Source organism: Oncorhynchus tshawytscha, linkage group LG03, assembly GCF_018296145.1.
Source record: "Oncorhynchus tshawytscha isolate Ot180627B linkage group LG03, Otsh_v2.0, whole genome shotgun sequence".
NCBI lineage: Eukaryota > Metazoa > Chordata > Actinopteri > Salmoniformes > Salmonidae > Oncorhynchus > Oncorhynchus tshawytscha.
In genome coordinates this window covers 72,031,789-72,057,053 of record NC_056431.1, presented here as the reverse complement: position 1 = coordinate 72,057,053, position 25,265 = coordinate 72,031,789, and the positions used below count along the sequence as shown (strand labels likewise).

Below are 25,265 nucleotides of genomic sequence, written 5' to 3'. Positions count from 1 at the left end.
TGGCATGAAAGACACTCTGATGTTACCAAAGCAATGCAATAAAGTAAGTAAAAGTAGTCTACTGTCTTTAACTTGTGATGGAAGATCTCCCTACCGCCCTCACTCTCACAATTTAATTAATTTAATTCACAAAGCTTTATTGCCATGGAAAGTGTAAAAAGTTTTCTCCCTCCCTCCCTCCCTCCCTCCCTCCCTCCCTCCCTCCCTCCCTCCCTCCCTCCCCCTCCCTCCCTCCCTCCCTCCCTCCCTCCCTCCCTCCCTCCCTCCCTCCCTCCCTCCCTCAGGAGTGTGAGTCTGATACAGGCCCTGGAAGAGAACTATGAGTTGGACCTGGTGTACATCACTGAGAGGATCATCTCAGTCTCCTTCTCCAGCTCTGTGGATGAGAACAGCTACTCTGCAAACCTCCGCGAGGTGGCTTCCATGCTGCGCTCCAAACACCAAGACAACTACCTGGTGAGGGCCACCCCACTGATCTAGGATCAGCTCACACTACCAATTCATAGGCTTTCCTTTTAAGGGGGGAAACAAAAAAGCTGACTGTAGATCTGTATCATCCTGAAGTTGCTCCTGTAGACACTGATCTAGGATCAGCTTACCCTCGCCAATGCCCCTGTAGACACTGATCTACGATCAGCTTGCCCTCGCCAATACCCCTGTAGACACTGATCTACGATCAGCTTGCCCTCGCCAATGCCCCTGTAGACACTGATCTACGATCAGCTTGCCCTCTGTCATTTTTCTCTCTGTAGAAAAAAATAAAATAAAAAGGAACTCAATGAGATGAAACACGTTGCTCTTTCAGCTCTTCAACCTCAGCGAGAAACGCTGTGACATCAACCAGCTCAACCCGAAAGTGTTGGACTTTGGCTGGCCGGACCACCACGCGCCTGCCCTGGATAAGATCTGCACTATCTGTAAGGCTATGGACAGTTGGCTGAGTGCAGACAGTCACAATGTAGTAGTGATACACAACAAGGTGAGATACTGTGTGATACTGTACTGTGCTAACTAAAGCCCTCTCAAGCATGTTGAGAAACAATACCGCTGTCATATACATACAGTATCAGACCCTTTGTATGGTTTATGCTGCTCAGAGACAGTAGACGGCCGTCCTTTTCCTTTCCCAATAGATATCTTCTGAATGACCAATATGTGAAAGCAATACTTCCTGATTGGTAATCCTTGTTTGATGTTGTCTCTGTAGGGGAACCGAGGGCGAACAGGAGTGGTGGTGGCAGCATACATGCATTACAGCAACATATCAGCCAGGTAAACATATACATCCTCAAACTTAACAGCACAACACACAAGACAGACAGAGAGAGAGGGGGGAAAGAAGGTAGTGATATAGAGAGGGGAGTGAGAGAGGAGAAAGAGGAGAGTGAGAGAGAGAGAGAGAGAGAGAGAGAGTGAGAGAGAGAGAGAGGGGAAAGAGGGGAGTGAGAGAGAGAGATGAGAAAGAGGGGAGTGAGAGAGAGGAGAAAGAGGGGAGTGAGATAGAGAGATGGGAGTGAAAGAAAGAGAGAGGAGAAAGAGAGAGAGAGATATAAAGAGGAGTCATGTAAACTTTAGAACCATAGAGTAGAGTAGGACAGTCAACAAATAAGCAGATGATGAAGAGTCACACGATCCATGTTATCCACTGATCATCGCATTGCCCCTCCCTACCCAACACGTGAAAACTGTGTACAGTACACAGTGTACCAGTGTTCAGGCTTTTTTTTTTATTATAACAAAGCAGGCCCTAATTAAGTCAATGCAGATAAAGCAAGACAACACTGTGAGTTCACCAGAATGACAACGTCCGCGAAGAGAAGCAGCTTTCTGGGTTTTCCTCTATCTGCTATTGGGTCACTGGATGTATTGGGCCTTTGGATGTATAGGGGCCATCGGATATATTGGGGCCTTTGGATGTATTGCAGCCATTGGATGTATATTCGTAATTGAATGTATTGGGGCCATTGGATATATTGTATTGCAGCCATTGGAAGTATTGGGCCATTGGATATATTGGGGCCATTGGATATATTGTATTGCAGCCATTGGATGTATTGGGTAATTGGATGTATTGGGGCCATTGGATGTATTGGGGCCATTTGATACATTGTATTGCAGCCATTGGAAGTATTGGGCCATTGGATATATTGGGGCCATTGGATATATTGGGGCCATTGGATATATTGGGGCCTTTGGATGTATTGGGGCCTTTGGATGTATTGGGTAATTGGATGTAATGCATAATTGAATGTATTGGGGCCATTGGATGTATTGGGCCATTGGATGTATTGGGGCCATTTGATATATTGTATTGCAGCCATTGGAAGTATTGGGCCATTGGATGTATTGGGCCATTGGATGTATTGGGCCATTGGATGTATTGGGCCATTGGATGTATTGGGCCATTGGATGTATTGGTCCATTGGAATGTATTGGGCCATTGGATGTATTGGGGCCATTGGATGTATTGAGGCCATTGGAATGTATTGGGCCATTGGATGTATTGGTCCATTGGAATGTATTGGGCCATTGGATGTATTGGGGCCATTGGATGTATTGAGGCCATTGGAATGTTTTGGGCCATTGGATGTATTGGGGCCATTGGATGTATTGGGCCATTGGATGTATTGGGCCATTGGATGTATTGGGGCCATTGGATGTATTGGGCCATTGGATATATTGGCTCATTGGATGTATTGGGCCATTGGAAGTTTTGGGGGTCACAGTGTCTTGACACTAGCATCACTTTTTTAACAGTTAAAATAGAGTCCTTTGAAGAGGTCTATAGATATGAGTGAGTGCTACGCCCACATAAAATGATACTTTTAGTATACTACAGTCTAAATACTGTAGTATTACTATATTCATATACATATATTTATATTTTTGCGGACTTTACTGTAGTATACTATAGAATTCACTGGGGAGGCAGGAAGCCTGACAGTTAAGAGCGCTGGGCCAGTAACCGAAAGGTTGCTGGTTCAAATCACCGAGCCGACTAGGTGGAAGATCTGTCAATGTGCCCTTGAGCAAGGCACTTAACCCAAATTGCTCCTGTAAGTCGCTCTGGATAAGAGCATCTGCTAAATGACTAAACATTTATAAATGTATACTATAGTATTCACTGTAGTGTTTTGGCGGACATGACTGTAGTATACGGTAGTATTCACTGTAGTGTTTTGGCGGACATTACTGTAGTATACGGTAGTATTCACTGTAGTGTTTTGGCGGACATGACTGTAGTATACGGTAGTATTCACTGTAGTGTTTTGGCGGACATGACTGTAGTATACTGTAGTATTCACTGTAGTGTTTTGGCGGACATGACTGTAGTATAGTGTAGTATTCACTGTAGTGTTGTGCAGCCATGACTATTGTACACTGAACAAAAATATAATCGCAACAATTTCAAAGATTTTATTCAGTTACAGTCCATACAAGGAAATCAGTCAATAGAAAAAATTCATTAGGCCCGAATCTATGGATTTCACCTCACTGGGAATACAGATATGCATCTATTGGTCACAGATACCTTTAAAAAAAGGTAGGGGTGTGGATCAGAAAACCAGTTGGTATCTGGTGTGAGGCATGGCCTCATGCAGCATGACAGATATCCTTAACAGAGAGTTGATCAGGCTCTTTGATTGTGACCTTGGGAACGTTGTCCCACTCCTCTTCAATGGCTGTACGAAGTTGCTAGATATTGGCGGGAACTGGAACACCCTATCGTACATGTTGATCCAGAGCAACCCAAACGTGCTCAATGGGTAACATGTCTGGTGAGTATGTAGGCCATGGAAGAACTGTGACATTTTCAGCTTCCAGGAATTGTGTACAGATCCTTGCAACATGGGGCCGTGTATTTTCACGCTGAAACATTATTAATATTATTATTTTATTTAATCTTTATTTAACCAGGTAGGCCAGTTGAGAACAAGTTCTCATTTACAACTGCGACCTGGCCAAGAAAAAAGCAAGGCAGTGTGACACAAACAACACAGAGTTACACATGGAATAAACACACGTACAATCAATAACACAATAGAAAAAGTCTAGGGGGTGAATGGCATCTATGGCCTCAGGATCTCATCACGGTATGACTATGTATTCAAATTGACATAAAATACAATTGTGTTCGTTGTCTGTAGTTAATGTCTGCTCATACCATCACCCCACCGCCACCGTGGGGCACTCTGTTCACAATGTTGACATCAGCAAACCGCTCACCCACATGACGCCCGCCATCTACCTGGTACAGTTGAAGCCAGGATTCATCTGTGAAGAGCACACTTCCACACTTCTCCTGCATGCCAGTGGCCATCAAAGGTGATCATTTGTCCACTGAAGTCGGTTACGGCACCAAACTGCTGTCAGACCCTGGTGACAAGCACACTTCCACACTTCTCCTGCATGCCAGTGGCCATCAAAGGTGATCATTTGTCCACTGAAGTCGGTTACGGCACCAAACTGCTGTCAGACCCTGGTGACAAGCACACAGATGAGCTTACCTGAGACGGTTTCAGACAGTTTGTGCAGAAATTCTTTGGTTGTGTAAACCCACGGTTTCATCAGCTGTCTGGGTGGCTGGTCTCAGATGATCCCACAGGTGAAGAAGTCGGGTGTGGAAATCCTGGGCTGGCGTGGTTACACTTGGGCCGCAGTTTTGAAGCAGGTTGAATGTACTGGCAAATTCTCTAAAACAATGTTGGAGGCTGATTATGGTAGAGAAATGAATGTTAAATAATCTGGAAACAGCTCTGGTGGACATTACTGCAGTCAGCATGCCAATTGCTTGCTCCTTCAAAACGTGAGACATCTGTGGCATTGTGTTGTGTGACAAAACTGCACATTTTAGAGTGGCCTTTTATTGTTCCTAGCAGAATGTGCACCTGTGTAATGATCATGCTGTTTAATGGGGCGGCAGGGTAGCCTAGTGGTTAGAGTGTTGGACTAGTAACCGGAAGGTTGCAAGTTCAAACCCCCAAGCTGACAAGGTATAAATCTGTCGTTCTGCCCCTGAACAGGCAGTTAACCCACTGTTCCTTGGCCATCATTGAAAATAAGAATTTGTTCATAACTGACTTGCCTTGTTAAATAAAGATAAGATAAATAATCTGCTTCTTGATATAACACATATCTCATGTCAGGTGGATGCATTATCTTGACGAAGGAGAAATACTCACTAACAGGGATGTAAAACAAATGTGTGCACAAAATGTGAGAGAACTACAAATACACAGAATTTGAGAGATTTCTGGGTTAATTCAGCTCATGAAACATGGGACCAACACAGATAAATAACACATTAACAAGAGTACACCAAATTACTTCTTAGATCAGTTACTTCCACTAGATAGCTTTCTGAAATACAGCCGTGTTTTCACAGAGATTCAGCTGATCAAGTTCACAAGATGTCCAAAAATGGTGACAAACGATGCTGTACTTATTTTCCAACCTGTGTTTCTTATGCTCTGGTTGAGATGTTCCCCTCATTAAACAGTAGGCATAGTCTGGTAGTTGTGCCATGTTAGCTAACCCTAGTCGACAAGTGTTGCTACAATATACTACAGTCATGTCCGCAGAAACACTACAGTAAATACTATATTATACTACAGTCATGTCTGCAAAAACACTATAGTGAATGCTATACAGTCATAACTGCAAAAACACTACTGTAAAACGTGTGTGGGTATGAGTTCTGACGAGATGTTTGTCTCTATGTGTTTAGTGCTGACCAGGCCCTGGACAGGTTCGCCATGAAGAGGTTCTATGAAGACAAAGTACTTCCTGTGGGTCAGCCGTCTCAGAAGAGGTCAGTTTCCCTTCACTTCCTGTCTGACCTCTCTACTTCCTCTTTGACCCCACTATCATTTCCTGTTTCATGTCTCTTTATGATTTCGGTCCCAGAGTGATGGGAGATACTCGACCAATAGAGTTCACCTTACTCTCCAAACCACTCTCTTTGTCTTTCTTTCAATTTGTTGACATTTTCTGTATCGGCAACAGAGGCCTCCGTTTGCGTCCTAATTGCGTCCTTTTGCGTCCTAATTTATAGAGTTACGGCAATGTCTGATTCATCCGTAGACTGAACATCATAAGTGACTATGCATGATGTAAGCTTCTGTTATTGTCTTTGCAACGGTTATAAGTAGAGATAGCATGTCCAGTTTACAATGATGGCATGCTAATCCCTCTGGTAAATGTTTTTCTCTCGATCCTTTTCTTCCTTGCCTTCTCCTGTCTCCCTTGCGCACGCTCTCTCTCTCTCTCTCTCTCTCTCTCTCTCTCTCCTCTCTGTCTCTCTCTCTCTCTCTCTCTCTCTCTCCTGTCTCACTCTCTCTCTCTCTCTCCCTCTCTCTCTCCTGTCTCTCTCTCTCTCTCTCTCTCCTGTCTCACTCTCTCTCTCTCTCTCTCTCTCTCTCTCTCCTGTCTCTCTCTCTCTCTCTCTCTCTCTCTCTCTCTCTCTCCTGTCTCTCTCTCTCTCTCTCTCTCTCCTGTCTCTCTCTCTCTCTCTCTCTCTCTCTCTCCTGTCTCTCTCTCGCTCTCTCTCTCTCTCTCTCTCTCCTGTCTCACTCTCTCTCTCTTGTCTCTCTCTCTCTCCTGTCTCTCCCCCAGGTATGTACAGTACTTTAGCGGCCTTCTTTCTGGGCATATTAAGATCAACAACAAACCCCTGTTCCTTCACCACGTCATCATGCACGGCATCCCCAACTTTGAGTCCAAAGGAGGTGAGAGTTGACAGGTGCACACACGCACGCACGCAAGCACGCACGCAAGCACGCACGCACGCACGCACACTTACTCAATGTTCTGCGATGGCTTTTCAGGTTGTCGCCCTTTCCTCAAGATCTATCAGGCCATGCAGCCAGTCTACACATCTGGGATCTAGTAAGTACACACACACACACACACACACACACACACACACACGGTTTACACCAGTAAATCCATTGTGTGCTTGCCACACGTTATTCTGTTTAGCTAGCCTCCCCAGCCCCAGTCTCTAGTTCCCCAGCCCCAGTCTCTAGTTCCCCAGCCTTAGTCTCTAGTTCCCCAGCCCCAGTTGCTAGTTCCCCAGCCTTAGTCTCTAGTTCCCCAGCCCCAGTCTCTAGTTCCCCAGCCACAGTTGCTAGTTCCCCAACCACAGTCTCTAGTTCCCCAGCCCCAGTCTCTAGTTCCCCAGCCTCAGTCTCTAGTTCCCCAGCCCCAGTCTCTAGTTCCCCTGTCTCTAGTTAGGCAGTCTCTAGTTCCACAGCCCCAGTCTGTAGTTCCCCAGGCCCAATCTCTAGTTCCACAGCCCCAGTCTCTAGTTCCCCAGCCCCAGTCTCTAGTTCCCCAGCCCCAGTCTCTAGTTCCCCAGTCCCAGTCTCTAGTTCCCCATTCTCTAGTTCCACAGCCCCAGTCTCTAGTTCCCCATGCCCAGTCTCTAGTTCCCCAGCCCCAGTCTCTAGTTCCCCAGTCTCTAGTTCCCCAGTCTAGTTCCACAGCCCCAGTCTCTAGTTCCCCATCCCCTCTCCAGTTCCCCATGCCCAGTCTGTAGTTCCCCAGGCCCAGTCTCTAGTTCCACAGCCCCAGTCTCTAGTTCCCCAGCCCCAGTCTCTAGTTCCCCAGTCCCAGTCTCTAGTTCCCCAGTCTCTAGTTCCACAGCCCCAGTCTCTAGTTCCCCATGTCGTCTCTAGTTCCCCATCCCCAGTCTCTAGTTCCCCAGTCTCTAGGTCCCCATCCCCTCTCCAGTTCCCCAGCCCCAGTCTCTAGTTCCACAGCCCCAGTCTCTAGTTTCCCAACCCCAGATTCGAGTTCCACAGCCCCAGGTTCTAGTTCCCCAGACCCAGTCTGTAGTTCCCCAGCCTCAGCTGTTCCAGCCTAGTGTTATGATCAGTAGTAGTGTTATTAGTAACTTGAGGAGCCAGTGAAATAAATCCAGAACATTACCCTGAGCCAGAACATTACCCTTATCCAGAACATTACCCTCAGCCAGAACATTGCCTTCAGCCAGAACATTACCCTCAGCCAGAACATTACCCTCAGCCAGAACATTACCCTCTGACAGAACATTACTTTCAGCCAGAACATTACCCTCTGACAGAACATTACTCTCAGCCAGAATGTTACCCTCAGCCAGAACATTACTCTCAGCCAGAACATTACCCTCAGCCAGAACATTACCCTCAGCCAGAACATTACCCTCTGACAGAACATTACTTTCAGCCAGAACATTACCCTCTGACAGAACATTACTCTCAGCCAGAATGTTACCCTCAGCCAGAACATTACCCTCAGCCAGAACATTACCCTCAGGCAGAACATTACCCTCAGCCAGAACATTACCCTCTGACAGAACATTACTTTCAGCCAGAACATTACCCTCTGACAGAACATTACTCTCAGCCAGAACATTACCCTCAGCCAGAACATTACTTTCAGCCAGAACATTACCCTCTGACAGAACATTACTCTCAGCCAGAATGTTACCCTCAGCCAGAACATTACTCTCAGCCAGAACATTACCCTCAGCCAGAACATTACCCTCAGCCAGAACATAGTGGTCAAGATCTACTACGCTGATCATACATCATTGCTAACTGATGCGTTAATGTAAAAGAGGTGTGTTTCTGTGATTGGTGTCGCGTTCAAAACAGTTACCCGTGTGTGTGTTTGTGTGTGTGTTTATAGTGGTGTTGTGTTCAAGAGAGTACGACATGTTTTTGTGTTTCTGTGTTTGGAGTGGAGTGAAGTGGAGTGGTGGTTCGTTGTGTGTGTTGGTTGATAGCGTGATGGTGTGGTGTTTTCACAAGGCTCTGTGTGTGTTGGTTGATAGCGTGATGGTGTGTTCACAAGGCTCTGTTTGTGTGTTGGTTGATAGCGTGATGGTGTGGTGTGGTCACAAGGCTCTGTTTGTGTGTTGGTTGATAGCGTGATGGTGTGGTGTGGTCACAAGGCTCTGTGTGTGCTGGTTGATAGCGTGATGGTGTGGTGTTTTCACAAGGCTCTGTGTGTGTTGGTTGATAGCATGATGGTGTGGTCACAAGGCTCTGTTTGTGTGTTGGTTGATAGCGTGATGGTGTGGTGTGGTCACAAGGCTCTGTGTGTGTTGGTTGATAGCGTGATGGTGTGGTGTGTTCACAAGGCTCTGTTGGTGTGTTGGTTGATAGCGTGATGGTGTGGTGTGTTCACAAGGCTCTGTTTGTGTGTTGGTTGATAGCGTGATGGTGTGGTGTGGTCACAAGCCTCTGTTGGTGTGTTGGTTGATAGCGTGATGGTGTGGTGTGTTCACAAGGCTCTGTTTGTGTGTTGGTTGATAGCGTGATGGTGTGGTGTGTTCACAAGGCTCTGTTTGTGTGTTGGTTGATAGCGTGATGGTGTGGTGTGTTCACAAGGCTCTCTGTGTGTGTTTCCAGTAGTGTCCAGGGAGACAGCCAGACCAGTGTCTGCATCACCATTGAGCCAGGCTTGCTGCTGAAGGGGGACATTCTGGTAAGCACCATCAGCTCCTCCCTGAGTGACATGGAGAAGTATGACATGTACTATACATAGCCTTTGGGAGTGTGTAGTATGGCATGTATTATGCCCCCTAGAAATAACAAGATAGTGGATTGACCTTTGTCATTAAGACGGAATGCAATTTATTGTGTCCAAATACAGTATGTTTGTCCTTAAGACTTTTATAGTCCCCATTAATAAAACAACAGGGCTGTAAAAACTAGAGGACAGTTGCCATGAGCCCTATACCTCAGTTTAACTACCCTCATTAGCACACGATATCCAGGCTGTAAAGTAGCATGTCCAAATGACGTCCTCTTCAAGACCAGGCTGGAAATATTAGAGTTTTAAGACAAGAAGAAGAAGAATACTTTGTTGTCTCCAGACACAAAGACATGTAGCTTCAGTTTCCTAGGCTATCAGCCACTGATTCATGTGGCATGTACAAATCAAGGCCATTTAAAAGAAGCACTCACCAAAGTCAATACCATTTGGCCCCCAACAGACTGTAGCAGCGGGCCTGTAGCTACATATGAAGATACTGAGGTCAGGACCTCTCTCATTTAAAAAAATATATATAAAGACATTAAAAATATATATTGCTGCAGTTTTCGTCTTGTTATAATTCCCTGACAGTTACTCAAGTAGCCTCCCACTGGGCAAAAACTGGTTGAAACAACGTTGTTTTTACTTCATTTCAACAACAACAAAAATGTATTTGATGACATTGAATCAACGGGAAAAACTGATTGGATTTGCATAGTCATCGACGTAAGGGAATTTCATATGTTTTTCACCTAACTTTAACCTAAATCCAATGACATGGTTAATTGTTTTGTTGAATGAACTTTACAACTCAACCAAATTTAAATCAAAATTAGAGGTGGAACTGATATCTGTGCACAGTTGGCATTGGTAAATAGTCTAGTTAGTCTATCCAGCTATCTAAACTTGTATCATGACCGAATTACCAACCGGGCATGCAGGGCACGTGCCCAGGGGCCCTGACCTCCAGGGGGCCCCCATTGATATTTTTAGTCACTCTCACTCAGACATCATATTAACATGGCATAGGTCATGGCAGAATGTGTAGAATTGCAGGAAATTTGATTTTAAAACTGTAAAAATGTCTCCCCAAGCCATGGCAAAATGTGTAGAGTTGCTGTAAATTAGCTTTAAAACGGCAAAATAAATAACTATATAATCTGTAAAGCAAACGTATTTGTTAACATTTTGCTAATAAAATGTCACATGGAATGACGCTGGAGAGACGAAACAGGTACGGGGAGTCAAACATTTAATAAAGAACAGACGAGACAGGAACAGCGTCAGCAGACAGGTAACAAAAACAATAGACAATGAATCAGCAGGGAACTGACAAACATAGGGGAGGAAATAAACAGATGAGTGAGTGAGTCAAGGTGAGTACAATTTTGCTGATGCACGTGACGAGGGAGGGCAGGAGTGCGTGATGCAGGGAAGCCTGGCGCCCTCAAGCGCCTGGGGAGGGAAGAGCGGGAGCAGACGTGACATAAAATATTTGTTCTGCCTCCGTACGCATTCCATTATAGTTTTTTAGCCCCGTCCTGAGTTAATGTGTAGCGGCTAATTGCATAGCTAATAGGCTGTGTGTTTGTAGACTGACCAGAGTTTTCTTTTAATTGTATAGAAATGCAGTGGATGAGCATCAACTGCCCCCTTCTCCCCATAATATGACATTGTCTTTAAAAACTGTTCTACTTTACTTCTTGACTACATTCTAGCTGTAGTCACAGGGGCAGGTTTTCATGCATTGTGTTTCCTGTTTACAACATATCAACATATCAACGCTTTCAACATGTTTTTTGCCTTTATAATCTAGTATATTTTATATTGAAGGACATTCTGAATCAGTTTGTCATTGTGTTTCTTCCGCTTCTCCTCAAACTCACTAGCATTGCCCCCCCCCAGCACCCCAGTGGGAGGAATATGTACAGTGCCTTGCGAAAGTATTCGGCCCCCTTGAACTTTGCGACCTTTTGCTACATTTCAGGCTTCAAACATAAAGATATAAAACTGTATTTTTTTGTGAAGAATCAACAACAAGTGGGACACAATCATGAAGTGGAACGACATTTATTGGATATTTCAAACTTTTTTAACAAATCAAAAACTGAAAAATTGGGCGTGCAAAATTATATTCTCTCTACTATTATTCTGACATTTCACATTTTTTAAATAAAGTGGTGATCCTAACTGACCTAAGACAGGGGAGTTTTACTAGGATTAAATGTCAGGAATTGTGAAAAACTGATTTTAAATGTATTTTGCTGTGGTGTATGTAAACTTCCCACTTCAACTGTAGGTTGAGCCCAGAATTCAGCTTGGTTTATCCAGGCTAGATGTGTAACATGTACACCAAAGCAATCTATTATGCCATGACGAACAGAGACTGTTGCGGCCAACAACGTCTGAAAATAAATGAATAAATCATTGACATCTATTGGGGCATGTAACGGAAAGGGTTTTGCAACTGAAAACTAAAATGGCCGTTTCTGATTAGACTTTTCCAGGTATTCCCTCTTTGCTGTTTCCATTTTCTGCCTAATGATCCTGACTCATATCATATTGGGGTTATGAGGCTAAATGATCCTGACCCATATCATAACAGGGTTATGAGGCTAAATGATCCTGACCCATATCATATCAGGGTTAGGAGGCTAAATGATCCTGACCCATATCATATCAGGGTTATTTTGAGCCTAATGATCCTGACCCATATCATATCAGGGTTATGAGGCTAAATGATCCTGACCCATATCATAACAGGGTTATGAGGCTAAATGATCCTGACCCATATCATATCAGGGTTATGAGGCTAAATGATCCTGACCCATATCATATCAGGGTTATGAGGCTAAACGATCCTGACCCATATCATATCAGGGTTATGAGGCTAAATGATCCTGACCCATATCATATCAGGGTTATTTTGAGCCTAATGATCCTGACCCATATCATATCAGGGTTATGAGGCTAAATGATCCTGACCCATATCATATCAGGGTTATGAGGCTAAATGATCCTGACCCATATCATATCAGGGTTAGGAGGCTAAATGATCCTGACCCATATCATATCAGGGTTATTTTGAGCCTAATGATCCTGACCCATATCATAACAGGGTTATGAGGCTAAATTATCCTGACCCATATCATATCAGGGTTATTTTGAGGCTCACTTAATGATAATTCCAGTCCAATTGAGATGTTCTTCAGGCGTATGCACCCTGACATTTGCTCAGTACATTCACCCCAGTTCCCCAGTTCAGCCATAGTTTGTGTGCAGTGTGTCATGTGGGCTAAGCACAAAGCTAAATATTGAGTACCTGTAAATGTGAGGTCCTTGTAAAAGATCTGGCCAACCCCTAGCCAGGGTGAAGCACAGTGGGGAGAGAGTGAAGAGTTTCTTTCGTAGGGTTTGGGTTTACAAGGCTTTACAAGGCTCTTGTGTAGATAGCAATGGTTTGGATAATACTGCTCTTGTTTGGGAAGGCAGACCATACATTTACAGAGCTGCTTTCTCTAGCACACTGCCAGATGCCCTGGAGGATTGTACTGTGAATCAAGCTGCTATGTTATCAGCTGGTATTTCACAATGACACTGTACTGTATGTCAGATCTGGATCAAAAACATATGTCTGTGCTTGATTTAGTTTGCCCAGTACAATGGAACAAATGGAATGGTTCCAAAATGGCAAAACTCCAAGTTAAATAATGTCCCCCTTCAAATGCTTTCACGTGTTTTCCAGTTGTCCTAGTGATCGGAACACTGTGAAAGTAACAGAAAGTCAAAGGTTTCCCGAGGTAAACTTTGAGACTTGAGCAATGTGAAATCTATGAAAGCCCTGAAGTCATCTCTTTTAGGGATTCAGTAACAGAAACCCAGAAACCAGAAAGACCTCTTTAAAAACGACATCTGTCTTCCTGTCCACTGCAGCTGAAGTGTTACCACAAGCGCTTCCGAAGCCCACAGCGGGATGTGATCTTCCGGGTGCAGTTCCATACATGCGCTGTGCACGACTTGGGAATCGTCTTTGGGAAGGATGAGCTCGACGAGACCTTCAAAGGTAAGGAAGATATTCCTTAAATGACCCCTAAAAAAATAAAAATTCCAGCATAATACATACCATGAAGAGAATTGAGAAACATAGATTTGACTGAAACCATGAAACTGTTGTGCCTTGATGATGACCCAACTATATATGATCATCATAACGAATATATTCAATACCTTTTCCAAAGTTACGTTTTGAATATTGCCGCATAGAGGGTTTCTATGTGAACGGAGTATTAAGGAATCTTAAATTCCATCATATTTAATTTGACTGAATATTGCATGTCAAATCTGTTTGCAATCTCCCGTCATTGCTTTAAACATGGACACATTTTCTTCTCTTCTCTCATCCTCAAACCAGATGACAGATTCCCAGATTTTGGAAAGGTGGAGTTTGTTTTTTCCTTTGGTCCAGAAAAAATCAATGGTAAGCATACCTACTCCTCTTCTTGGCGGCCATTTTCTCCAAGCAAATTACCGATCATTCAAAAACAGAAATGTGTTGAAGATGACAGACACTACCTCCTATTGTATGAGTATAGCTTTGACATTTTCTTTGACCCCTCTGTATGTGTTTTTTCCACCAGGGATGGACCACTTGGAGAATGGGCCCACTGTCTCAGTGGACTACAATACCCAAGATGCTCTAATCCGCTGGGACTCCTATGAGAACCTCGACCAGCATTGTGAGGAGACTATGGATGGTGAGTACAGTCACTTGGCATGCGTACAGGAGGAATCCCTTTTCCCTGATGTACACTATGATTTCATGATGTGGTTGCTTCAAATTCCTCTCAACCAATCATATTGTGTGGCTGGAACTATCCGTTGTACAAATTGGGATACCTTCAAACAGACATTGTAGTACATTGTTGTTGATGGTCTTACACACATTGTTTAACGTGGCAATATACACACACACACACACACACACACACACACACACACACACACACACACACACACACACACACACACACACACACACACACACAACACACACACACACACACACACACACACACACACACACACACAAACACACAGTTGGGACCACACACACACACACACACACACACACACACACACACACACACACACACACACACACACACACACACACACACACACACACACACACACACACACACACACACACACCACTCCCTTTGTAAATTCCAGGAGGTTTTAATGACTCTTAATGCCCCCACACTCCATGGTACCGCCTCCTAAAATGACCAGGAGGGGAATTCAGAAGTTAATCTATCATGTATGGTCACACATACACACCAACCAACTCCAAGTATCTCTATGTACTGTAATCACACACACAACAAAAGGCTGTTTGTGTCTATAGACTGGCTGTGGTGTGTCCTTTGCTGAGAGAGAGAGAGAGAGAGAGAGAGAGAGAGAGAGAATCAAAGCCTAATAGAGTTATCCCTAATCTCCAGCACCAGGCAGGTCAACCCAAGTTGACATATCACAGAGGACTTGTCCCATGTATTAAGTCATAGAAATGACCCTCCAACCCTGAGGTTTATGTGGAGGTTCCAGTTGAGATCTAGATATCATTCCTGTTGGTAAAGACATACCATACTTAGTGGATAAGACAGTCTTATCATTTCTACTCTTTGGCTGTTTGTTGCCGTTCTCTGAGAAGGGGACATTGATAAGATACACTATTTCAACTTTCTTCCTTCTTATATATTTTTTCTTTATTACATGTTGTTTTGTTCATCTGAATAATAAATATATAATGACATACCTTGAACGTAACGATAGCAGTGAAATACTGTAACTCCATGACATGTTTTACTTTGTGTGATTGTCAGAATGGCAGGGGACGCCTTAAGGCAAGGATATGGTGTCACGTCTAGTAGGAGGTGTCTTCAGTTTCATTACACTCATCTGGTGTTTAACGTGGACTGTGAAGCAACAGGACAAATACATGCACACGCACATGCACACACACACACACACACACACACACACACACACGCAACATTCACATTCCGGGGTCTAGCCACAGGCTCGGACAAAACATTCCTGATATTCCTGATTTTGGAGCGATGGTCACTCCGACCAAACTGATGTGTTCACTCTGACCAAAATGAAGAGCTGTAACATGTGAGTGTTGTTGTTATTGTGTTCCATCAGCAAACTTCAAAATAGTCTCTCACACTGTCTATTGAAGGCTGAATTTGTGATGCTCCAATCGCTTGATACAAATACTCTATATGTCAATCAATTAATCAATCATGTTTGAATTTGAATATTTTTTGTAATTTATCTCTGAATGATTAATTTATAAATAATACCTGTCACAGTATTACTGCTGATTCATATTAAATCATACACTCTTAGAAAAAAGGGTTCTTCAGCTGTCCCCATAGGAGAACCCTTTTTTTGTTCCAGGTAGAACCTTTTGTTGTTCCAGGTAGAACCCTTTTTGGTTCCAGGTAGAACCCTTTTGGGTTTCATGTAGAACCCTACACGGAACCCTAAAAAGCTTCTACCTGGATTCAAAAAGGGTTCTTTAAAGGGTTCTCGTATTGGGACAGCTGAATGGGGACAGCTGAATGGGGACAGCTGAATGGGGACAGCTGAAGAACCCTTTTAGATTCTAGATTGCACCCTTTTTTTCCAAGAGTTAAATACACACGTGACAGATGGCTATCTATAATGTCCTTTTTTTATTCATGTGATTATCATTACTGATCCAAGATAACTCATCCTAGCTCTGAAATTGTTTTCTCTTCTGGTAGCATTCCTGCATGTTTTCCCATGTTGCTTTTCTTGGTCCTCTGGATAGATGGAAGGGCAGAGGTCATCCCCATGACTATATGTTTTATCACTCAGGTCATACAATGCCCATCCCTTCACACAGTCGCACCCAACTACTGCTTTAAATATGTGCAGCAGAAATAGCAGAAGTCCCCACCTATCTTATTGCACCGTGTGTGTGTGTGTGTGTGTGTGTGTGTGTGTGTGTGTGTGTTTACATGAGTGCCAGATTTGACCCATTCTGAGGCTGTAAGACATCAAATCTCACTTGCCCATCGTGACCTCGAGCCTGTGACTTCACTCTGCCAGCATGGCAGTATGGATGTAAAGCTAGGCCATTGAATATTAGCTCATTGACATTGTGATTGTAAAAAGTGATTGTGGTGCTAGCTGCCAGACGGCCATTTTGCAGGCAAACAAGCCTCATTTCGGAATGTTTGTGGTAATGGCACAAGAAGTCTATGGGTTCCAGGAAACTCTGGTGTTTTGCATTTCCACTGTAATTAAGTGTGTTCTCTCCTAGCTGCAGCCTCGTTAGTCTACACTGAGAAGGCAATTAGCTCATCCAACTCAATGGGGTTAGGAACAGACAGGAACACATAGAAGAGTTATGTGTTTACCAGCACAGTTGGAATCAAACTATTTCGTGGGAGTACTTAGCTAGCAGTTTGGCTAGTTGTTTTCCTAGGGTCAAAGGCTTGTCACATCCTAGACACATAGAGGGTACGAAACAGAAAGGGCTTTCCAAATAGAGTCAACAAGTCATATCCACTGACAGACATAGTCTCCTTCACCTTGACCAGGGCTGCGTTCAATAGAGCACAACGATGTGGATCGTTCAGATAGAAATACAGTATATTGGGTAGAACAGACATATCTCTCTGATACGGTATGTAGAGTAAGGCATCATGTCTGCTCTATCTGTGGCATTTCTATCATCTACTCTATTTGAAGCATTTCTATCCACCACTCTATTTGTGGCATTTCTATCTACCACTCTATTTGTAGCGTTTCTAGCTACCACTCTATTTGTGGCATTTCTATCTACCACTCTATTTGTGGCATTTCTATCTAAATGTGACCCTGAGCTTTAGCCAACAGGCGAGCAGCTGTTCCTCCGATGGCTAGGTCACACCCAAACACCTTATCTTTTTGACGACTCCAGTCCAATCACCTCTTCTAAAATACTCTGAAATACAAACCTCCATGGGGTAAAATTAAGTAATTCCATTACTCTTCGAGCACTTGTGATCAATGTTACCCTGTGAAACTCAACTCAAAACAGTCCCACTACTAGCTAAGCTAAGTGTCTCATAGACTTAACTGACTAGCCTGTAGCTAGTAGTTAAGGTGAGGCACTGACTAGACAACATAACCAAGAGATCACATGACTAATTTGAGTCTCAACATCAAACGAATATCTATTCCCCTTATCAATAGGTTAATCTAAATCGACCCATCCAGTCAATGTGGGGTCGCAGGTAGCCTAGTGGTTAGACCGTTGGACTAGTAACCGAAAGGTTGCAAGATCAAATCCCCGAGCTGACAAGGTAAAAAATCTGATGTTCTGCCCCTGAACAAGGCAGTTAACCTACTGTTCATAGGCCCTCATTGAAAATAATAATTTGTTTTTGACTGACTTGCCTAGTTAAATTAAGGTAAAAATAGAAAAAATGTGTTTCCTATGGTCTCATGATATTAATGTGCGAGGTAGTTAGAGATGAGTGAGACAGATGGAGCCAAGAGGTGTCCTTTCAGGAACCCAGCAGAGGTCTTCAAACAGTCCTGAGTCTTGTTTACTATCCAACTGTCAATCCAACTAGCATATTGTGGCTGTTGCACAACCCACCACATTTTTAGAATAGTTGGGGGTGCAAGTTAGATTTCTGTGTGTGTGTGTGTCTAATTCGAACGCAATCTCCTCTGTCGCCAAAAACACACACACAGTCTCACAATCCTGTGCAGCCCTTTGTGGTGTGTGTCACATAAGAGGAGTGACAGTGTGTGTGTGATCTTACTCAGTACAGGCAGATAAACAGGCAGTGAGCTGCTGGGAGTTGATTAGTTGTGTTACACTCTCTTCTGTTGACATCCTGATTGGTCGACACTGGTCTTCTTCTACTGGATCAGAAGGCTGAACAGTTGACAGTAGAGACAAACTGTACTAACAACAACAAGTGAGTAGTGCACTACATTCTGCAAATGATGAGACGTGTACTTATTCTTTGACACACACTTTTCAAATACTTATTGACATCAGACTTTTTAATCACTGACTACTTTGCTGATTTTCTGTACTAGTGAGGTGTATGTTCAGGAGGCTGTGTACAGTACTGTATGTCTCTACAAGGCTGTGTGACTGACAGATTCTATTAAATTTCACTTTTTGTCTCACATCTATAACAAATTCTTGTTTTGCGAAAGGTTGTTTTCAGACAAATATGATTCCATTGAATGTTCACATAATTATCTAACTTTGAATGTGGAATTCTAACATTTTGAACATTTTAAACGCTGCTGTTTATATGAAGACATGTTTTAGTGAGGCTTTATTATCCAGCTGTACAAAGTGCAACATCTTAAACCAAAATGCATCTTGTCAAATGAAATCTTATCAATTTCAACTTCATTGAAAGTGCATTTGAACGTGTGTGTGTGTGTGCGTGTGTGTGCGTGTGCGTGTGTGTGTGTGTGTCTGCGTGTTTGAATAGTGTTACAATATTTATTTTATGTCTCTGGGGCTTACAGTAGAGGTATTACTATTACATCACCGTCCTCTGGAGGTTGATTTAGACTGTAGATACTGGAGGTTGATGTAGACTGTAGATACTGGAGGTTGATGTAGACTGTAGATACTGGAGGTTGATGTAGACAGTAGATACTGGAGGTTGATGTAGACTGTAGATACTGGAGGTTGATTTAGACTGTAGATACTGGAGGTTGATGTAGACTGTAGATACTGGAGGTTGATGTAGACTGTAGACACTGGAGGTTGATGTAGACTGTAGATACTGGAGATTGATTTAGACTGTAGACACTGGAGGTTGATGTAGACTGTAGATACTGGAGGTTTATTTAGACTGTAGACACTGGAGGTTAATGTAGGGCTGTGGACATGCAGGATGTATGCTGTCCAAATGGAACACTCTTCCAGATGACTCATTACACACTTTAACAGCTGTGTGCGTGCATGAATCTGTCTGAGTCTGTGGGAACATGTTTGTTTTAGTATTCGGGTTAATGTACAATATACACCAACCCAGCCTTCTCCTGATCACACAGCGTCTGACCAGCATCCATTGAATCATGCAACACATTGTGTCCTCCATCTGAATGTGTTTAATGTTTGTTGACATTGTCTGTTATGGGGACGCAGTGTTTTTCAATCTCACAGGACACAGAGAGGTTAACCGTCTAGCTAGCCTTCTCTAGCCTTTGTGGTGGAAACCAACCCAAACTAGTCCCAGTCTCAGTCATTCTGTTTAGGACTTTGGGGATTACATTGCTTTGACTCCAAACTTAAGCGGTTGGGCGTTCAAATCAAATCAAATTTTATTTGTCACATACACATGGTTAGCAGATGTTAATGCGAGTGTAGCGAAATGCTTGTGCTTCTAGTTCCGACAATGCAGTAATAACGAACAAGTAATCTAACTAACAATTCCAAAAAAACTACTGTCTTATAACACAGTGTAAGGGGATAAAGAATATGTACATAAGGATATATGAATGAGTGATGGTACAGAGCAGCATAGGCAAGATACAGTAGATGATATCGAGTACAGTATATACATATGAGATAAGTATGTAAACCAAGTGGCATAGTTAAAGTGGCTAGTGATACATGTATTACATAAGGATGCAGTCGATGATATAGAGTACAGTATCAACGTATGCATATGAGATGAATAATGTAGGGTAAGTAACATTATATAAGGTAGCATTGTTTAAAGTGGCTAGTGATATATTTACATCATTTCCCATCAATTCCCATGATTAAAGTGGCTGGAGTAGAGTCAGTGTCATTGACAGTGTGTTGGCAGTAGCCACTCAATGTTAGTGGTGGCTGTTTAACAGTCTGATGGCCTTGAGATAGAAGCTGTTTTTCAGTCTCTCGGTCCCAGCTTTGATGCACCTGTACTGACCTCGCCTTCTGGATGACAGCGGGGTGAACAGGCAGTGGCTCGGGTGGTTGATGTCCTTGATGATCTTTATGGCCTTCCTGTAGCATCGGGTGGTGTAGGTGTCCTGGAGGGCAGGTAGTTGCCCCCGGTGATGCGTTGTGCAGACCTCACTACCCTCTGGAGAGCCTTACGGTTGAGGGCGGTGCAGTTGCCATACCAGGCGGTGATACAGCCCGCCAGGATGCTGTCGATTGTGCATCTGTAGAAGTTTGTGAGTGCTTTTGGTGACAAGCCGAATTTCTTCAGCCTCCTGAGGTTGAAGAGGCGCTGCTGCGCCTTCCTCACGATGCTGTCTGTGTGAGTGGACCAATTCAGTTTGTCTGTGATGTGTATGCCGAGGAACTTAAAACTTGCTACCCTCTCCACTACTGTTCCATCGATGTGGATGGGGGGTGTTCCCTCTGCTGTTTCCTGAAGTCCACAATCATCTCCTTAGTTTTGTTGACGTTGAGTGTGAGGTTATTTTCCTGACACCACACTCCGAGGGCCCTCACCTCCTCCCTGTAGGCCGTCTCGTCGTTGTTGGTAATCAAGCCTACCACTGTTGTGTCGTCCGCAAACTTGATGATTGAGTTGGAGGCGTGCATGGCCACGCAGTCGTGGGTGAACAGGGAGTACAGGAGAGGGCTCAGAACGCACCCTTGTGGGTCCCCAGTGTTGAGGATCAGCGGGGAGGAGATGTTGTTGCCTACCCTCACCACCTGGGGGCGGCCCGTCAGGAAGTCCAGTACCCAGTTGCACAGGGCGGGGTCGAGACCCAGGGTCTCGAGCTTGATGACGAGCTTGGAGGGTACTATGGTGTTGAATGCCGAGCTGTAGTCGATGAACAGCATTCTCACATAGGTATTCCTCTTGTCCAGATGGGTAACCGATCTGGAATAATGCCCTTTAGGAGAAGGTGACAGGCATAAAAACATAAAGTGTGAGGTCTGTCTACTTTGAGGTGCAGGGAGCCTGATTGGTAATATAGTGTTGTGGATGGTTCCCAAACAGAGGGTCGGGGCCTACTTGTGGCTTATGGCTACGTCTAATATTCGAATATTCTGGGGGACAAGCCTGTCTGCCTCGGGAGTGGCTACCAGATACAGTATACTGCCTAGTCTTAAAGGAACAAAGTTAGCAGTTAGGGCTGTTAGCCTGGAGCTGTTAGCATGTTTTTGGTAGCATGTAGCTGTTAGCATGTTTTTGGTAGCATGTAGCTGTTAGACTGTAGTTGTTAGCATGTAGCTGTTAGCCCGCAGCAGTTAGCATGTTGATGTTAGCCATGGGCGCTAATAGGCATGAATGACTGGTTCTCACACAGCTTTGACTCAAGCCATTGTCAGCTTGACTCCAGCTGGTGTCCAGACAGTCTCTCTCTCTCTCAACCTCTCTTTCAGCTGTTTGGCTGACACGGTATAACAGTGTTTTTTTGTTGTTACATTGGGCTTAACTACCTTGGGAAATGGCCGTGGGTAGAGGAGTGGAAAAGAGGACAGGAGGAAGAGATGAGGACAGGAGCAGCATCTCACCCTGTCATTATTAACCACCACGGCCTAGTTTCTAATTTGCTCTACCCAGGTCTCCTCTCTTCACACCGTCCCCCTGCACGGTCACTTAGCCTGTTGATTAGACAACCCTCTGACCTGAGCTGGGTGGATGGACATAAGGCTGACATTTACTGGGGAAGAGGTTTGGGAAGAGGTTTAGTTACACATACGCAAACACATGCACACACATGGGTGCACACACACACACACACACACACACACACACACACACACACACACACACTGGGCTCCTTGGGGGATGCAAGCCTACACACTCCTCATACCATTTCTTTCCTTTATTCTGTCACTGATACCCTTCATCAGCAAGACCGATTCAGTAATTAAGCCTTCATTTGACCAGGTTGCACACAGTGACAGATAATGACATAGGTAAAACATCTAACTTTTTCAACACTTAGTAGAGAAATACATTGTAATACAAGTATTGAGATATGCAATCTGCTTCTTGCCCCCTTAACTGAACAAGGCCAACTAGGCTGCTGCACTGTAGTGGGCATGAGGAATTAGTTCAATTTCAGGACATTAAAAAGTGCTGATTCACCACCCATACCGCACACTGCCAACAGTCTGGCAACACAAACACACATACTGTACAAAACACACACACACACTGCACACAGCCAAAAGTCTGGCAAGGCCGTGTCTCCCTCTGTCTGTCAGCTCCACCACATCGGATCCTTTGAATTACTTAATTGTCGTCCAATGATGTGCCTGAAGTAGTGAGACACTATAGTCAGCCAAATGGAACAGGCAGGAACCATGGAGACAATGGGACTTTGGGATTTTCGCAAGAAAGTCACAATCTGGAGTGGATAGTCTGATAGTCGGGGTTCTCCAGACAAATCAAATCAAACTTTATTTGTCACATGCGCCGAATACAACAAGGTTAGACCTTACCACGAAATGCTTACTTACAAGCCCTTAACCAACAGTGCAGTTCAAGAAGAGTTAAGAAAATATTTACCAAATAAACTAAAGTAAAAAATTATAAAAAGTAACACAATAACATAACAATAACGAGGCTATAAACAGGGGTACCGGTACCGAGTCAGTGTGCAGGGGTACAAGTTAGAGGTCATTTGTACATGTATGTAGGGGTGAAGTGACTATGCATAGATAATAAACAGCGTGTAGCAGCAGTGTACAAAACAAATGGGGGCAAATGTAATAGTCCAGTGGCCATTTGATTAATTGTTCAGCCATCTTATGGCTTGGGGACTGAATCTGTTAAGGAGCCTTTTGGTCCTAGACTTGGCACTCTGGTACGGCTTGCCGGAGAAAAACAGTCTATGACTTGGATGACTGGAGTCCCTGACAATGTTATGGGCTTTGCATCTAGGTCCTAGCACTTTGTGGTACACAATAAATGTGTGTTTTGTTCGATAAAGTTCATCTTTATGTCCAAATACCTCAGTTGAAATTGGCACGTTATGTACAGTAATCATTGTCTCAAAAAAACATCTGGTGAAAATGCAGAAAGCCACATACATTTACAGAAATACTCATCATAAACATTGATTAAAGATACAACTGTTTAACATACATTTAAAGATACACTTCTCCTTAATGCAACCGCTGTGTCAGATTTCAAAAAGTCTTTACGGCAAAAGCACACGACACGATTATGTTAGGTCAGCGCCTAGCCACAAAAACCATACAGCCATTTTCCAACCAAGGAAAGGTGTCACAAAAGTCAGAAATAGCCTTAAAATGAATGACTTAACTTTGATGATCTTCATCTGGTGGCACTCCCAGGTCTCCATGTTAGACAATAAATGTTTGTTTTGTTCGATAATGTCCCTCTTTATGTCCAAATACCTCTTATGTTGGTGCGTTTAGTTCAGAAATCCAAAGGCACAATGCGCGCTCTCAACATCAAGACGAAAAGTCAAAAAAGTACCATAAAAGTTAGTAGAAACATGTCAAATGATGTTTAAAATCAATCCTAAGGTTGTTTTTGTCATAAATAATCAATAATATTTCAACCGGACAAAAGCTTTGTCAATAGAAAAGGAGAAACAAGAAATGCGCACTCAAGATCACGCGCAGGACTCATGGCTGGAAATTTATACTGGCCTCTCATTGAAAATGCTGTATCTCCCTCATTTTTCAGAGTAAAATCTTGAAACAATACCTAAAGACTGGCCACATGTAGAGGAAGCCATAGAGATTGTGAACTGGGTCCTAAGTCTTTTTATGGTGGATAGGCTTTCAATGGATAAACAGCCTTTCAAACAAAACAATAGTACTTCCTGGTGGATTTTCCTCAGGTTTTCACCTGCCCTATCAGTTCTGTTATACTCACAGGCATGAGTGTTTTCTATCCAGATCTACTACTTATATGCATATCCTAGCTTATGGGCCTAAGTAGCAGGCAGTTTAATTTGGGCATGCTTTTCATCCAAAATTCCGAATGCTGCCCCCTACCCTAGTGAAGTTAAAGGACTTGCTCACATCGGTTACCAAGAGCGTTATCACACAGTCATCCAGAACAGTTGGTGCGCTCATGCATGATTCAGTGTTGCTTGCCTCAAAGTGAGCATAAAAGGCATTTATCTCGTCTGTTAGGCTCACATTACCGGGCAACTTGCGCCTGGCTTTCCCTTCGTCTCTGGCAGGGTTCTCTAGACTGTCTCTGTCTGGGTTCTCTAGACTGTCTCTGTCTGGGTTCTCTAGACTGTCTGGCTGGGTTACCTAGACTGTGTCTGGCTGGGTTACCAAGACTGTCTCTGGCTGGGTTACCTAGACTGCCTCTGGCTGGGTTACCTAGACTGTCTCTGGCTGGGTTACCTAGACTGTCTCTGGCTGGGTTCTCTAGACTGTCTGTGGCTGGGTTCACTAGACTTTCTGTGGCTGGGTTACCTAGAATGTCTGTGACTGGGTTCACTAGACTGTCTGTGGCTGGGTTCTCTAGACTGTGTCTGGCTGGGTTCTCTAGACTGTCTGTGACTGGGTTCACTAGACTGTCTGTGGCTGGGTTCTCTAGACTGTCTGTGGCTGAGTTCTCTAGACTGTCTGTGGCTGGGTTCTCTAGACTGTCTGTGGCTGGGTTCTCTAGACTGTCTGTGGCTGGGTTCTGTAGACTGTCTGTGGCTGGGTTCTGTAGACTGTCTGTGGCTGGGTTATCTGGACTGTATGTGTGTGAATGTACTGCAAAGCTCTGAGAGCCTAT

General features: G+C 43.9%; 1 protein-coding gene across 1 annotated transcript in view; it reads left to right on the top strand.

The window, feature by feature from the left end:
• Positions 1-25,265, top strand: part of LOC112224753 (tensin-1-like) — a 298,598-nt gene that overhangs the window by 220,514 nt on the left and 52,819 nt on the right. The window contains 10 exon segments of the mRNA XM_042319964.1: positions 285-456; positions 806-979; positions 1,208-1,272; positions 5,729-5,812; positions 6,616-6,728; positions 6,828-6,888; positions 9,399-9,474; positions 13,459-13,588; positions 13,937-14,002; positions 14,163-14,279. Coding sequence (XP_042175898.1) covers positions 285-456; positions 806-979; positions 1,208-1,272; positions 5,729-5,812; positions 6,616-6,728; positions 6,828-6,888; positions 9,399-9,474; positions 13,459-13,588; positions 13,937-14,002; positions 14,163-14,279 — 1,058 coding nt within the window.